General features: G+C 38.2%; 1 protein-coding gene across 3 annotated transcripts in view; it reads left to right on the top strand.

Moving 5' to 3' along the window:
* Positions 1 to 15,847, top strand: part of LOC143135122 (atlastin-2) — a 41,174-nt gene extending 25,327 nt beyond the window's left edge. The window contains exons 12-14 of one of the 3 annotated variants that reach the window (XM_076295861.1): positions 1,292 to 1,723; positions 14,467 to 14,579; positions 14,978 to 15,847. In XM_076295861.1, coding sequence (XP_076151976.1) covers positions 1,292 to 1,723; positions 14,467 to 14,577 — 543 coding nt within the window. In that variant the 3' untranslated portion in view covers positions 14,578 to 14,579; positions 14,978 to 15,847. Of the gene's footprint in view, positions 1 to 1,291 lie in introns of all 3 variants that reach the window. The other 2 variants (XM_076295856.1, XM_076295846.1) reach the window with 2 other exon arrangements.
* Positions 15,848 to 16,431: the final 584 nt, after the last annotated feature.

The raw sequence follows: 16,431 nt of genomic DNA, 5'->3' as shown, positions 1-16,431 counted from the left end.
ATAATGTAAATCAAAAAGGTGAAAGAAAACATGAATAATCCTGTCCAGTTCAAGTACATATGTGTAACTCTCAATCTGTCAGCTTTAGCTTCCTATGATTAACAGCACCGCTGCTGGATACATTTCTAGGGGAAACACTGGTTGGTAGGCGAAAAGGTAACAATATTTAATACAACAAAGTGGATTCCTGCAACTGTGCATAAAAAGAGCATGGAGACGGGATAATGCACTGTATAGAATCGAGCATTATTAGTCAGATTTGAATATAACAAATCAAAGGTGATAATAAATGTTTAATAAATATATCCAGACCAGTTATTTATGCATATCTGCTCCGCAATGTGTTCTGACATTCAAACAGTATTTTATAAAAAGCATGTAAATATTTTCACCATGTGCCTACCAGTATGATGCTTGCATGAGGAAAACTTCCCAAAACAATGGTTGAAGTCTGCACCCATATAATTGCTGCTGTTTTGTCATGCAACCATACTTAGTAACACACTGAAGCTGTTATTATTGAATTGGCAATTTTACTTTACTGAAGCAGTCCTCTGATATGTTTTCAAAAAGTTGCTGAAACAATGTTTCCTTGGAAAACATCGACCGCTTTCTAATTATAACAACAACAACAATAGCATAATAATAATGGCAATAATAATTTTATAAAGATTTCTGGGCTTATCCTTAGGCTGGTGTGGCGGGGAGCATCTGACTGGGCCCTATCAAAGACATGTCTTCAGGTTTTATTCATATTAGTGAAGATGAAACAAATAAGTAGAAAAGCTATATACAAATGAGCAAGAAGCAAAAACAAGCTAAAATAGTATAGTTAAATCAAGAAAGAAGACAAATGAATACAAACAAAAACAGTAGAATCTACATATTAGACTAATACAAACAAACAAACACGCCACATTTTACATTACATTGACATTTAGTCATATAGCTGATGCTTTTATCCAAAGTGGCTTACAACAATCAAGATACAGTAAAGTACCGTGCAGACAAGCATGAGCAATTTTAATTTAATGGGGGCGGTTACAGGTAGCCACTGGAGCTTGATGAGCAGCGGGGTGACGTGCACTTCTGGGTTGATTTAAGACTAGGCGTGCCGCAGCGTTCTGGATAATTCTGAAAGGGTTTAATGGTGCAGACTGGGCGGCCCGTCAGAAGGGCATTACGGTAGATGCCCATGGCTTGTATCAAGAGTTTACCTGACTTAAGAGTGAAGGCAATTTTTAAGAATCTGAGCATCTTTTAATAAATGACATTCATTTATTTTTCACAGGTATGTGGTGGTGACAAGCCCTACATTGCTCCCACAGACCTGGAGCACAGGCATGCCAAGTACAAGCAGGACTCAGTGCAGCAGTTCCGGTCAGTCAAAAAAATGGGTGGGGAGGATTTCTGCCGGCGATATCAGGAGCAGCTTGAGGCTGAGCTGGATGAGGCCTATGCCAATTTCGTCAAGCACAACGATGGAAAAAACATTTTTTATGCTGCCCGTACACCAGCCACATTATTTGCAGTGATGTTTTCCATGTATGTTGCATCCATGTTGACCGGTTTTCTTGGCATAAACTCTGTAGCCACAATTTGTAATTTCATCATGGGTATAGCACTGGTGTGTCTGTGCACCTGGGCATACATCAAGTACTCTGGCGAGTTCAGAGAAGTGGGCAGCATGATTGACCAGGTGGCAGAGCTGTTGTGGGAACAGGTAAGTGTTTTAAAGATTCTTATAGCTTTCTGTTTAATCTTGACTTTCTCTCTGTCCACTCTCTTTGTCTTGATGGGTCTGACTTTGGCCAAAGTCTATCTTTGTACACGGTGGAATTATAGAGGGCTTATTTTGAGTCTAACAAACTCAAAATCATTTGTGCCTTGTCTTCCTCTTCTAGCTCTTCAGGTCAATGTCCATTGACCACGTAGGACATGCCAAGAAAGACACTAGAATTTAGAACTTTGTTATTTTTAACAGAACAAAACCCACTGACAGCCCATTTGGCTTGCACTTAATGCTGCTTTACCAAGGGAGTCAAAACATGGGTAAACCTACATTTAGGTCGACTTTTCAGAGTTTCTAGCTTTTGAAAAAGACAACCTACCATCTCCAAATGTCTAGTGTATTCCTATACTAGTGGACTACATTTCTACAGAGTCTTGAAATTGTAAGTGTGATTTAGAATATAATTTTTTCTCATTTTTGAAAAATATTTCCAGTAATGACAGACATCAGTGGTGGGTAAAACAATAATTTCAATTAGAGTAGAAATTTACAGATGAACCTACACCACTATGCCAATTTCCAACAAAAATAAGGTATTGGTTTATGCAGCAATTTTCATAGTCAATTTTCAAAGACATAGACAAGTCATAATGGAATAGGCATGCATATCTCAAAAGTGAAAAGAAATATCTGACTGACATTTTTGTATGATAATTATAAGATGTCAGTATTGTTAAATGTCTTGTTTTCACCATTTTGACAGCAACATTGTGGCTGGATGTATCAGAAAGTTAGATGCATTCAACCAAATGACGTTGCCAATGGACACTGGCCTTTAGATTGTTAACTCAATAAATTTCCCATCTTTATTCTTTTTTTCCTTCTCATCTTTGTGCTACTCAGAGGACTCCTAGAAAGGTGAGCTGTTGATGTCTGATGTCCTAGGGTTGAAGGGTTCATTCATTCATTAATTTATTCATTATTCACACAGGGCTGTATTCTCCAGTGCTTGTAAGGCTAAGTTAAGACTAAAGGATTTCAGCTCTGATTTTTATATGAGGTATGCCGTAAAGCAGTCAAATTTTGTAGTTCTTTTTGTGCTCGGGTTACTACCCGCACCCAGAAGTTCCGTAATGCCAGTAAAAGCGATACAGACCCCGTCAGGCTATGGCATACGTGTCATTCAACCTGTTGTAAGTCGATGTACCATCACAAGGGTCTTGGATATTATGAAGGTTAAAAAACTCCATAGTGTTGCTTTAAGCTGTGCTTTATATGAGTCTCTCAGAAGTAAAGATGTGGAGGTATTTATCACTCTGTGTAAACCTGTGTGTGCGCAAATGATGAAACAAAGAAGAATAATGAAGGATTTAAAGATTATCATGTACATTCCATATTATTATTAACATATTCAGAGAATCCAGAGACCTTTTTAAACTTCGGGTCCTGGGTAGGGTCCATGGGTAGACCAATCAAAATGTGCAATTCTTTTTGGAAATCATGGACTCTAAAGAGGAGAGGGACAATTCAACAATCCAATGTATCCAACTTGTTATAGTGCTCAGTTCAAAACCCAGCCTCCATTACTGTGTGTAGGTGTGTTAGAGCTTATGGCATGGGCATTTTGCACATCTGGCAAGTCACAATCAATTCTGAATTATGTACACAGGTTTTGAGCAACACATACTGTTATCCAAACCATGTCATTTCAGAGAGGATGTTGACTATTATAGGAAAACAATGCCAAAATTAATTCTGCACATATTTAAACAGTATTTCCCCAAAAAGGGAAGAGTCCAGGTGCTAAAATGGCTTGTCTGCAATCCAGTCCTGTCAAATTGGGTGCATCATGATTAAGAAGACCCCAAATGAAATCCTAAATCAGGCAGGAATGGGACCACATTTAATTTTCAAAACTCTATCAACTGGTCTCCTCAGTTCTTATACATTTACAGAATGTTGTTAAATGAAGAGCTAAAGCAACACAGTGGTAAAAATGCCCATTCCAACTTTTTTGAGACGTGTTGCTGGCATACAATTCAAAACATATTTTTTCCAAACAACATTTCTCTCCTTCAGCATATGTTGTCTTTGAACTATTCTCAGTTAAATATAGGGTCGTCATGATTTGTAAATCATCGCATTCTTTTTATTCACATATAAAGCGTCCCAAATTTTTCGGAATTCAGGTTGTACTATCAAAGGCAGTCAATGCTGTGTCAAGAGTAAGACTGGATATCTAGCATTTTAGATTCTTCCAGATATCTAGAAAGCATGCTACATATCTGGAGTAATCATTTGCAACTGACAAGGAGCTATAGCCAATGATGGTTTAAGATATAGACAGATGAAGAGCAACTGCTCAAAACCGAAGATGAAATTACAAGAAATAAAAATATACTAGCTCTCCATTGACTTAAAATGATAAGGAGATACCATCACCCATAATTGTCTGCTAAAAAGTTAAACATGAAGCGGGAAACACCACCAAAAAGAAGCTGTTTCTATAGACCCCTGAAGTTCGCCTACAAAAATGCTGTCATCTTTGCTCATATAAGGAGATCCGTTATCTTGCAATTTTTCCTATTTGAAAATAACATGGTTATTATGTTATTAAAAAGAGCATCCCAGAGGGCCTGTGATTATCACACCTTTTACACTCTCGCGGGGACGAAGAAATCTGAAATGCAGATGCTTTGCCTTACACAATTTTGTCATCTGCCTTTAAGTGGGTTCTGTAATCTTTGGTACGTTAAGACAGTGAACTTTGATTTTTGCTACCCTAGATCTAACTTGCAGTGCAACTTGCAAAAGGTAGTTAGCTTCGACCAACACCTAGATCTCCTTATTTTGGCAAAGATGGCAGCTTTGGGTGCAGGGGCAGAGTGGGGCACTAAAATCCACCGGGAAAATTCTGACGGCACCAGCCCTCCCCCTCCCAACACCCCCCCATGTCAATTTAAAATACTAATAGGCTACGTATAGGCTACATTTGGAGAAAGGAACTATGGATTGTGCTAATGCAATACAACAAGCCAATCAACCACAAACCAGGCACTTTCAATAAATGTGTAAGGAACTAGATATTTAAGTGCAGTATAAAACAGCTTTGTGGGTGGATGGAAATTTCAAGCATCATGCAAGGACATATCTGGGTATCATAACACTCCAATAGTTGCCTGTATAAATTAAAAAAATGCCTAGCTAACAGACAATGTCAACCTAATAACACAGGTAATTAAATAATTGAAAAACCAGGCACTTTGAATAGGTTTGTAGAGAACGATTAAAGTAGGCCTATATAGTTCCAACGAGTTCCACAAACCATTTATCAGCCTAAGTGGCCCATTAATTAGTCATAGGCTAGGCCTAGGCTACATATAAACATAAGACTAGCTTGTGCTAGTTTCTGCCTAGCAATATCCATGTGTATAACAGCAAGCAACCACGCAAATACGTCGACTGTCAAAAATCCTAGTAGTTTTCCTCGAACTTGATCACTTGTAGGGTCATGCCATTAGACGAGGGGCCGCTCATTTATCCCCCTACATTTCTGTAAATAGACTTGACCTGCAATCGGTTCATTGGATAAACCAGAAACACATTCCCCATTCCCAGGAGGCTTTGCTCCATTCTAGCCTAGGCCTGCGTTAATTTAAGAACAAACAAACAAATTAAATTGTCTTTTTTTTGTGACCATGAAAGTTCTGTAACGCCTGAATAAGACAAAAATGAATTAAGATAAAAATTAAGGCTAGCCTACACAAAAATTAGCATGGGAGAGATGAGTGTGCAGGGTAACCATGAATGACATAGACAGTGAGCGAGTGGTATAAATATTGGTTGGACTTCTCCAAATTGTGAAGTAGATCTCAGAGATTTTCGCGGAAAATTCTAAATGCATTTCTCATGTACGACTCACGGCCACGGTAAAAGCTCTATGGGCTGGCCCGCACCTCGGCCGGCCGACCGGGAAAACTCCCGACCGTCCCGATTGCCACTCCGCCCCTGTTTAGGTGCTTTTTGTTGGTGAACTTCAGAGATCTATTGGCAGTTTAAATACTGTTAAGATGGGTTAGGTCACACGGTAGGGAAAGCACTGACTTACAGGCGGGACTGCAGTGATGCCACTACCATTGGCTAATTAGTTAAAAGGTGCACCTGTCTTGAAAAAAGAAGGAGCTCAATTAGTTTTGGCAGGCTCTGCGAGAGCTGAGGCCTGGTGCCCCTTGTGTTGCCACCATGACCGTTTGTGGATTATTAGTTTTGGTTTTGGATTCCACCATCAAACCAAAAACAAAGCCTGAACTACAAGAAATCAATGCTTGGGCTGGCCATAGGGTTATCAGGACACTGGGCAGGTAGTATGAGGATGCTGCAGGGATGTCGACCGGTCTGTTGCTTCTGCCAAGCTGACACACACGCACACATTCATCTTGGTTAGAACTAGGGCTGGGACAACGCGTCGACGTAATCGATGATGTCGACGCAAAAAATACATCGACGCAAAATATGAGCGTCGATTCGTCAAGCATAACGTGTGCTGCTAAATATTTTTTATTTTACACCTTCAGTGTTTTCCATACGTTGACTAATCTGTGGCTGGGCACCACGAAATCAAAACCGGCCACCACACATTGATGTTCTATGTTGTAGGTCTACTATTTAAATGAAAGATTTGTTTCAAATTTTATTGAGCTGCACTTTTTACTCACACAGCCTTTCCTCGCCCCGCCCGCTCTCTCTCGTAACGAGCCCGCTGCTCCTCCTGCAAAATATTCACGATTGTTGAAGGATTGTTGTTGCCACATAGAAGCACTGCATAGAACACAGTGGGCTAAATTGCTATTAAATCCGCTTAGCATCGTGTACAAATTTGTTCAAAACTGCTGCAGTAAAGTTAAAGTAAACTCTGCTAAGGTCTTATCACAACATAGTAGCCTACATTGAGGAGACTAAACTAAGTTAAGTTACAGTATGCAATCAAGCAGTATCTCAAAGCTAACGTTAGAATACTGTTTGGATGTCAAGCTTAGCATGCTTACTTGCAGCTGCTTGTATTCGTTACTCATGCAGGGCTCATTTTATTGACTCTGAATGTTTGCAAAATCCCGATGTAAATGGAAAAGTGTTTTCCAAGACTCAAAAGTGCTTGTCCAAAGGAGAAGTACGAACCGTTATTTGAACTCGTTACGAATTGCATCCACACATCAGCAGCCTTTTAACTGTGTTAATGTTAATTGCAAGGATTCCCACAGGAACGTCTTAAAATGACATGAATTGGCACTCAATTAGACATGCACTACTGAACTTTATTAAATGCTACCTCTGACTAAGAATGCATTACTTTGCACTTGTATAGTCTTTTATTTTGGAATCTTAAGAGCAATAAACATATATTGCAATGTTAAAGAATTCATGTTTTTTCATTCAGATATGTAAATAAACATGTATAAGTTGCTATTAGTGAATTAATGGGGAGATAATCGATAATCAAATCGAATCGAAATCGAATCGGACGGAAAAAATGAATCGTTAGATTAATCGATGCATCGAAAAAATAATCGCTAGATTAATCGTTTAAAAAAGAATCGTTTATCCCAGCCCTAGTTAGAACCTACTTCCAAGAGGTGCATCACATGTAGGGCTAGCGTGCAGGGTAGCTGTTCTCCTGTGTTCTCTTTCACGTTGCGAGTTCCGGAAGGCTTTAGCTTAGTTTAAAACAGTGGTGGTAGCATAGTGGTTAAGGAGCTGGGCTAGGATGTAGTAGCCTGAAAAGTTGTGGGTTCAATTCCTGGCTTCCACCGTTGTGCCCTTGAGCAAGGCACTTAACCCCCAAGTTGCTCCTGGGACAATGACCCTTGTAATATAATTGACCTATGTAAGTCACTTTGGATAGAATCGTATGCTAAATGAATAAATGAAGAGTTCAGATGCAAAACCCTCTAAATCCGTCTGACCACTTTTCTTTTAAATGAGCATTTAAATTCAGGCTCATAGGTTTTTGCCTATAAATCGATATTTTAGACCAGGAAGAGAGTGGTATTTAGTGGGTTTAGAAGTTAAATTATTTGATTAGCGTATACTATGTGTGGAGAGCATCCCCTCACCATTTTTATCTCATTTTTGACATAGGTGGCATTAAGAGGCTTTTGCATCTGAACCCTTCAAATGTAAATGTAATACAGAAGCTGGAACTTGAACTAGGCTACAGAAATGGTGTAAAGACGATCATTTACTACTGTTTTTTTATGTTCTGCAACTAAACGGACAAGGGGCCCTATTTGACGGTCTGTTCCTATGTTCTGAAGCGTATAGTTTAAGCGCATTTCCAGTCCTCTTTTGATATTTATATCTAAAGGAATAAATTATGAGACATTTGGCGCATGGTTCCATAGGGTGGTTGTTATGTTTCTTAACCATGGGTATGTTTTAGGTGTAACATCCATTAAACCGCGGTGCAGTGGTAGTTTAGTGGTTAAGGAGCTGGGCTAGCGTGCAGTAACCTGAAAGTTGTGGATTCAACCAGCTTTTGCCACTGTGCAAGTGGCTCCGGGGACTAGTATTGTCACGATACCAAAATGTATGTTTCGATACCGATACCAAGTCAAGAATTGCCTTGGGATCTACACCATTGGTTCCCAAAAACTGGGTCGCGACCCACAGGTGGGTCGCAGGAGATTTTATTTGGGTCGTCAGCATAGCCTAGTGACAATTTATGTTGTGTAATGGGCCTAGCTTGTACCTTATATAGCTTAGGAAAGCTAACAGTTTTCTATTAGGGTCTAGATCTAGTTTGTTAACAGTCAAGGTTTTGTCATAACTCCCTCTGTGCATTTTTGCATTTAGAATAGCAACAGGGGGGCGAACACGTCGCAGAGGGGACGCCAGAGCGTGGATATCTCACTCGCAAAATGAAACAATATTGTCGGGCTCCGACCATGGACCTTGCAAAATGCAAGGGGACATGAATCAGCCTATATTTGCATGAACAATAACGGACAACAGCTCTTCAACTTGGCCTGTTAAAATCTAAAAAGTAAAATTTTAAATTGTAAAAAACATCCATAGACCAGGACATAAGGCTATGCATTGCGTCATAGGCTACAGATACCGGCAGTTTCAATTGTAGATGGGCTCTAAAATTAATAGCAGTCTCCTCACATTCCTTCTTATTTCGGACTAACGCACAACAGTGCATTAGATTAGGCTATAATTTAAATGGACATTTAAACCATCTCGCAAACTTTAGCCTACTAGGCTCCAGTATGGCGCATTATCGTTCATCTTTCGGCTAATTCGCAAAAGCCTCTTGATCTGATATTTATTCATTTCATATTCTTGCAACATAAACACAACAGCAATAAATAGGCTACAATATAACGACTTCAGTTATTTGCTGTTTACATCGGAATTGTCCACAGTGTTATGGATCCATTTGTCTGCAATGCAACATAGGCTACAACATCTATCTTTAGAAACACAGGAGCAGCTTACTATATGCTGAAGAGTGATGACTGCGTAGCATGCCAGAATATCCCCAAACTCTTGGATGTACATTAAAATGTATCTTTTCGGTAGGCTAGTCATTTCATGAGTGTAATTGAGATTGCAGAATTGTGGAAAAACTGAGGAGTCAGTACATCACCAAACCCTAATAGTAGTGGGCCAGACCTAGTAGGCGCTAGATATCTATCCAACCACTTAGATATGGCACGGTTATAGAAAAGTTTGAGAACCTGTGGCCTAAAACATCGACGTTTTGGGCAATATTGGTGGTTGCATGTTAGATCTGAACGCATTTGTGTGACCAGCAAAACTCGCATCTACACTCGTTGAGTATTTGAACTTGTAGGCGCCAACAAGTCTCTTGCGTGCTATTTAACTACAGTATGCTCCTCTGAGGATTGTCCAGTATCCCTATATGACAAAACACTATATTGCCTTTAAAGTAAGCGGTGCGACTACTTTTAACATTATACTTCATGACCAAATAAAGGTAAAAAAATGTTGATGTTTATGTGTCGTTATTTCTAAACTATAATAGCATTTCATGCTGACCTGTATTATGTTTATGTTGATGGAATTTTTCTAGGGCTGTCAAACAATATTGTTTTTTAATCGCGATTTAACACTGTGAATTTCTATAGTTAATCGCAATTAATTTCACATTTTATCACATGATTAAAAATCTATTAATTTGCATTTCTGAACTTCCCGGAAGTCCATATTAGTAATACAAAGCAATTTTTACCAGTGTATCTTGATTGGGAATCAAATGAAAGCAAAGAAAGGTACTTTATTAACTTAACTTTTAAGATGTATTTGATTATTTAAATGTTTAAATTTGCAAATATGTGCAGCAGGCCTGAGGCAACACAATGTATTCTTCAGAAATATAGCTGATATAAATTGAAATAACCTAAATGCTACAGCAGAAGTTAATGCACAAAATTATAAAGGTACAACGGAGTATTAGGGCCACACATGAAGAAAAAAAATATTTTTGCCATGATATTAAACTCGACATGTTGACGTACATACATGCATAGTTGCTGTACCCATCCCCACATGAAACTGAAATGAATAGAGCAAATCAATAATAATTAGAAAATGTAATTCCGAGGAATTACCCGTGCATGAAAATGCAACAACACATCATCAGTAGGGTAAAACTAACCGGTCTCACGACGGTCTAAACCCAGCTCTAATATAATACGAAAAAGCAGGTACTATTTCACAGCGTTTGAAGTGATTCTCCTTTCCCCCACAATGCATTGCATTACGTCACCTTGGGGAGACTACAGACCAAAGCCCACCTTGAGACCCTTGAGAGTAACGAGAGAGGAGTAGAGACGAGTAAGGGATTGTTCAGCAGTAGATAGCGCAGATTATAGATAAATAGATAGGCTATAGATAGCCTAGATATGTATATAGACAGGTAGATAGATAGCTAGATAGATCATGTCATATGCTGGTCACAGGGGAGCTCCTCGACCAGCGGCCAATATGCACTCGCTTCCCTAGTTACAGCAGCTCTCCACCACAGTTTCCATCGGGATGGCACAGCCCACACAAGCACCTGCAAAACTGCGACTTGCCCATATTATCTCCCTCTTTGGTAAGCCGTACTCTGACGATGTCAATGGCAATCAATTACGAGCAGTAGTTATCGAAAATATTCATGCTAGAAGCTAAGTAACTGGGGTGGCTCACAGGTGGGACTAAAAAGTTAGCCCAGCTAGCTATCATGATGCTTCATATTCTGATCTTCTGACTAAGTTTGCCCGGTAGCCTACTTATCTGAACTAACGACATGATCACATGACACTATCACTAGATATAAAGAAAATGTTGACTTTCATTCGGTGCTGTTCACTGACAGTAACAAAAAAAGTGTCGTTAACGTTATAAGCATAATGCATTGAACTGAATAGGTGCATTATGTAGCCTCATAATGAGGCCTCTCAAATTCAGAAAATTGCATTCAACTAAAATCGGAAGACATTGTTATCTTTGTTAGACCATAGGGTCGTTGCCATATAAATGCTGTAACGAAATTCGAAGTGTAAATATACAAACTTTATGTTGAAAGTGTAACCGTGACCGTTTCCCATAGGAATGAATGTAAAACATACCCTCCAAAACGAGACCTCCCGAAATTCAGAAAAATTACTAAATTGATATCAGGCACCGTTATTACCATTGGTAGATCATAGGGTAGCTGTGATATAAATGCTGTGACGAAATTCGAAGTGTAAATATACAAACTTTATGTTGAAAGTGTAACCTCGATGTCCATTGAAATGCATTGAAATGAATGAAGCGCATATCAAGTAGTCCCCAAAGTGACGTCATCACCGAATTGCGTAAAACAAACCCCGCTAATGCTAAAAACAACAAAAACTGGCATTTAACATCATTTGGAGACATTTTTAAAAATTCTATACATATATTGAGTGCTTTATGTACCCATTAATCAACAGTGGTGGTTAACCTGGAACACAGGCTTTAAAGTTCAAAAACTCTTATTATTATTTTCACTGTTCAAATAACGGCCATAATAATCTATGATATGACCTAATATACTGAGGAAATAAATTCAAAAGTTTTTTCTTCACATACAAGGCATTTCAGGCCACAGATATAACCTAGGGGACACAATGAAAATAAATAAACACTCCCCTCAATGTCAACACTTATTTCTTTGCATTGATGTGCGACTATAGAGTTGATGAACTCCGGTGATATGCAAATTCCTTGCTGCAGACATTGCAAAGGACTTTATTTTCAACACTTTGTTTTTATCAACACCATCAGGCCGTTTTATAAAAGTAAATGTTCCAATCAATGATCCAGGCAGCAGGTTTTCTTCTCTCTCCTTCATTTTACAGTCACTGACTAGAACGACTCGGGGTCAAAGGTCATAAGGAATCGATTAATATGCACTAATTTTTTTAATCAGTTATTTTTTCTCAAATTAATTAATCAAAATTAATCAGTTATTTTGACAGCCCTATTTAATAGTGAATAATTGTAATGATGACTTTTATTTTGAAACAGTTGTAGGCAGAGGAAACAGTTGGCGGGAGTCATAGTTGATGACAACTGAGATTTGCAATGGCTGAAAAGTTAAATAGTTGAGTAGTGTAAATGGTTACATTATTTAAGGACTTTTATTTTGAAACAGTTGTGGGCAGAGGAAACAGATGAACAGGATCTGTAGTCTTAAGAGAGTCAGATTGTATGCTTCAAGCCTGAGACAGTAGATAGTTTAAAAGTTGAATGTAGATAATGTAATGGATGTTGATAGGCAGATTGTTTAATTGATGTTGATAGATAGTTTAATGGGTGGATGAGTGAATGGTCTGAAGAGGATGAATGGATAGAAAGTTAGATGGAATGTGCCTTATCTTGTAGAATGGAGAAATATAGAGAGTTGGCACAGTTGAGCACCTGTTGATACAGGTGCAAATCAGTTTAATTAGCCCATTGTGATGTCATAGTGCCAATGCAAAGAAAATAAGCTTGTGTTTTGTTAATGTCTCAAAAAGTATTAAGTTTACAGAAACGAAAAATATATTGCCTAAATATATTGTCCTTTTCAAAACCTACGTTACAAAGTTTGAACAAAGTTTCTACGTTAAACGGTTGAAGCTGAATTGGATGCATAAAATTTTGTTTAGAAGAAGAATAATTCTTGAATTTCCCCTTGGGGATCAATAAAGTATCTATCTATCTATCTATCTATCTAATAAGAAGATGACTTTGGATAATAGAACAGTGCATTTGCACTGTAATAACTAGATGTACTGCAAAGAGGTACAAAATATGACCGCCGGTCAGTCCTGCACATTCTCTCTGCAAAAATAAATCCCGCTTGTCAATGTGTCTCCATCCCCAATTATTGTGTATGTAAATGATAGGGGTGGCACGGTTCACAAAACCCATGGTTTGGTTCGTATCACGGTTTTAGGGTGAGGGTTTTCGGTTCTGTACGGTTCTTGTTATTTTTCCTTTTAATCTTAACACTTCAGAAATACCATACTTCAGCATATGATGTATAGCTTAATTATCCACCATTTAGGCTACAGTATGAGAGTGGTTGCTAGGTTGACATTATGGCAGTTGTTGCTAGGGTAGACAGGGTGGTTGCTGTTGGTTGCTATGGTGAGGTTGACATCATGGTAGAGGTTGCTAAATTGTTGCTAGGGTAATTGAGATTGTTGCTAGGGTAGATACTGGCTCTGTTCAAAACTGTAAAAACTGCTGCCTTTTAAAGATATCTAACTGGGGAACGAGGCAGCAAGCAAGCAAACTCTTTTTGATGCCTTCTAAGATATCTTAAAATTACCCAAATAATGGTTGTTTCTGAAGGCAGCATCGATACATCCTCCATGCTCCCTACTACCCAAAATCCTTTGCAGCAATGTCTGAAACAGCTGTGAAAAGTAAACAAAGATGGCAGATGACATCGGTAATGGCTGCTGAATCTGTTGTAATGTGATTTGTTTGACATTATTTTGCTTAGATTTGTCAACGCCTAGCAAGAAATAAACACTGTACTATCCAATTATACCATTGTTGTAACCATTGATAGCGTTTGGTCTGATATGTGCCTTAATCTTGGCATCATCCAAGGATCCTAAAGGTACCTTGTTTTTTTTAAATCAGGCATACAGATCAAAAGTTTCATGTGTAAACGTCTGGTTCTAGTGCTACCAACTGGTCAAAGCTGGACAGAGACTTTCTAATGAGGAGACACAGCATGCATATCCTCCATAGAAATGCATGTGGTTAGTTTGTAGCGCCAATAGGGCAGTTGTCTAGACATATCCCTCCCATTCCTATAATGCAAGTAACCCTTACGTATGCCTCATCATTCAGTTGAATAATAACTAGAAAAATTGGACAGAAATACATAAATCCTTTCTTTCTAGGTTTTTTTTTTTTTTCAAAATTAGTGTCTGGTTCATGGTTTGTATGTTTTAATGATATTTATAAAATACATAATAAGGTTGTGACTTTCTTCTGTTTTAAATAAATCATGCTTTATTAGCCTGCCTTTATTTTGACATTAAGTGCTAATTAAACATGTAAGAGACTATGCATAACTCAAATGGACGTAAACAAACTTGCATGCTAATGGGAGAATACAGCTCATTAAGGTTGTACTAAATTGTAGCTGATGCTATGCTAACTGCTAAATGCTAACATCTGCAAACATTCTCTAGGTGCTTTCCAAAGTATTGCAGCTGGCCAGGAGTCAAATCTCATGGGGCTTCGTCTTGCCAGCGCAGAGGAAACGACTGTCCTCCAACAACAATGTCAAGAAGAAAAATTAAAGGCAACGTTTTTTGCTAGCTATAGGAACCCCCTTTTATGACTTTATATACATATTATACACACATAATACATGCACTTTTTGCTTCATTACCTATTGGTTGTAACACCATGCTGATTTGATGATCACTGTACACTGATTGAATTGAATTCCATTTTATTTGCATAGCATCATAACATATGAATACGTCTCAAGGTGCTTTACAGAGCCTAACTTGAACTTGAACAGCACATGTTGGATGCAGATCAGCACTTTGGATTTTCCCCCCCTCTAATACTCATTCTGAATTATGATTTTGTTTTCTGTGGATGGCTGTGCTTACTTTGACTGACATCTGTTGGATTTTTATGAAGACCATCTCCCCTCCACTTTTCACAACACACTATTTTTTTTCTCCATAGGAGTTGAAGCCACTTTCATTAGATGGAGCATAAATTCAAGACCGATGTAAACAAAGGCTTCACTGGGCAGGTGTGGCAGCACACAAGTCCTGCTCACCTTTTGTAGTACCAAAGTTTACATACTGATTGCTAAACCTTATTTTGTACATGCTCCACTCGCCCCACGTAGATGAAAAGGCGTTTGGATGTAATTATAATGGCAGTTGTGAACTCAGCAGTGCCATTACCTGTTCCACTATACCATCATTATTGGAGCTAAGTTGTCTTAAAGCGAGTCGACACACTACCAGTGGAAGGCTGCCCATCCACATTCAGATTTTGAGATTTGATTATTCACATTCATATTTGCTCTGTGATGTTAAACACTCAAAAGCTTAATCTGACTTGTCTTAATGTTGTGCACTGTTCAGTATACACTACAAACACGAGAACATTTATGATGGCCATTTTTTTTATTTTTTGCATTATGCACTGTTATGTATTACTATGACATGTCATCGACAATTCCATCCAATTCCACCATGACCAATACGGTGTTAAGGGTTTCCTTTCTTCTTTTTTAAAATAACTCATCACAACTGAGGTCACATGTTATGAGTTGTAAATGTATATTTATACAATTTTCTGTATTTTTTTTCATAGCTTAAAGAACAGTGGTTTTCTGTAGGTCTAATTGCAGTTTGTGTGAAGAATGCATTGTGTCTGGTGTACATTTCTGAACATTGTTTTATTTGCCTCGAGCATCAAACTATTCCACCCATGCTCACCAAGCAAATGGAATGTTTATAATTCCTGTTTTTTGTTGCATTGTACAGTTACTTCTGTAATTTATTTTTGAATACTGGAAAAAATAAAACCGCTATACATAAAGTATGCTTGATTTGGTGTTTCTGCTATAAAAATAAGAATAATGCTAAATAAGAATTCCCAATGCATTGATATTATGGAATTAACAGCTATTCTAAGGATTTTTAGCTTTATTCAATTTTTTAAAACACACTGTCACAAATAGCCTACCTCATAACATTTTAGTGATTACAGTCAGAATAATAGCAGTCATCCACAACCTTGCAATAAATATGGCAGGATTAGACATCAGCCCCTCCTTCATTGTAACTGGGTTTCCTAACTATCACACCATGGACATGCTGTTGCACACATCACAGGTATTGATTAACCCATAACATCTCTGTTCCGCATAATTTTGAATTTTTAGGAGCCCATTAGCCCGTCTCTGACAATGCATCTCACAGACTCGTCATATAACAACACTTTTGGCATTTCATAAGCTGACAGAATTTCTACCTCAGGTTTGTGGCATAGGAAATTCAGGCAGTCAGATTACACTTTTTTTCACTGCAGTTCCAATACTCGGCCATGGCTTTTTATTGATTTGTTGTGAATTATGCAAACCTCATATGCACATGTTAACAGGTTTAAAACCTAATATTCAC

This window comes from Alosa pseudoharengus, unplaced genomic scaffold, assembly GCF_046254945.1.
Source record: "Alosa pseudoharengus isolate Yale_2024_CS ecotype anadromous, Long Island Sound unplaced genomic scaffold, YU_APseudo_1.1 YU_APseudo_1.1_scf_1, whole genome shotgun sequence".
NCBI classification, from domain to species: Eukaryota; Metazoa; Chordata; class Actinopteri; order Clupeiformes; family Clupeidae; genus Alosa; species Alosa pseudoharengus.
This window is presented reverse-complemented; position numbering and strand designations above follow the sequence as displayed.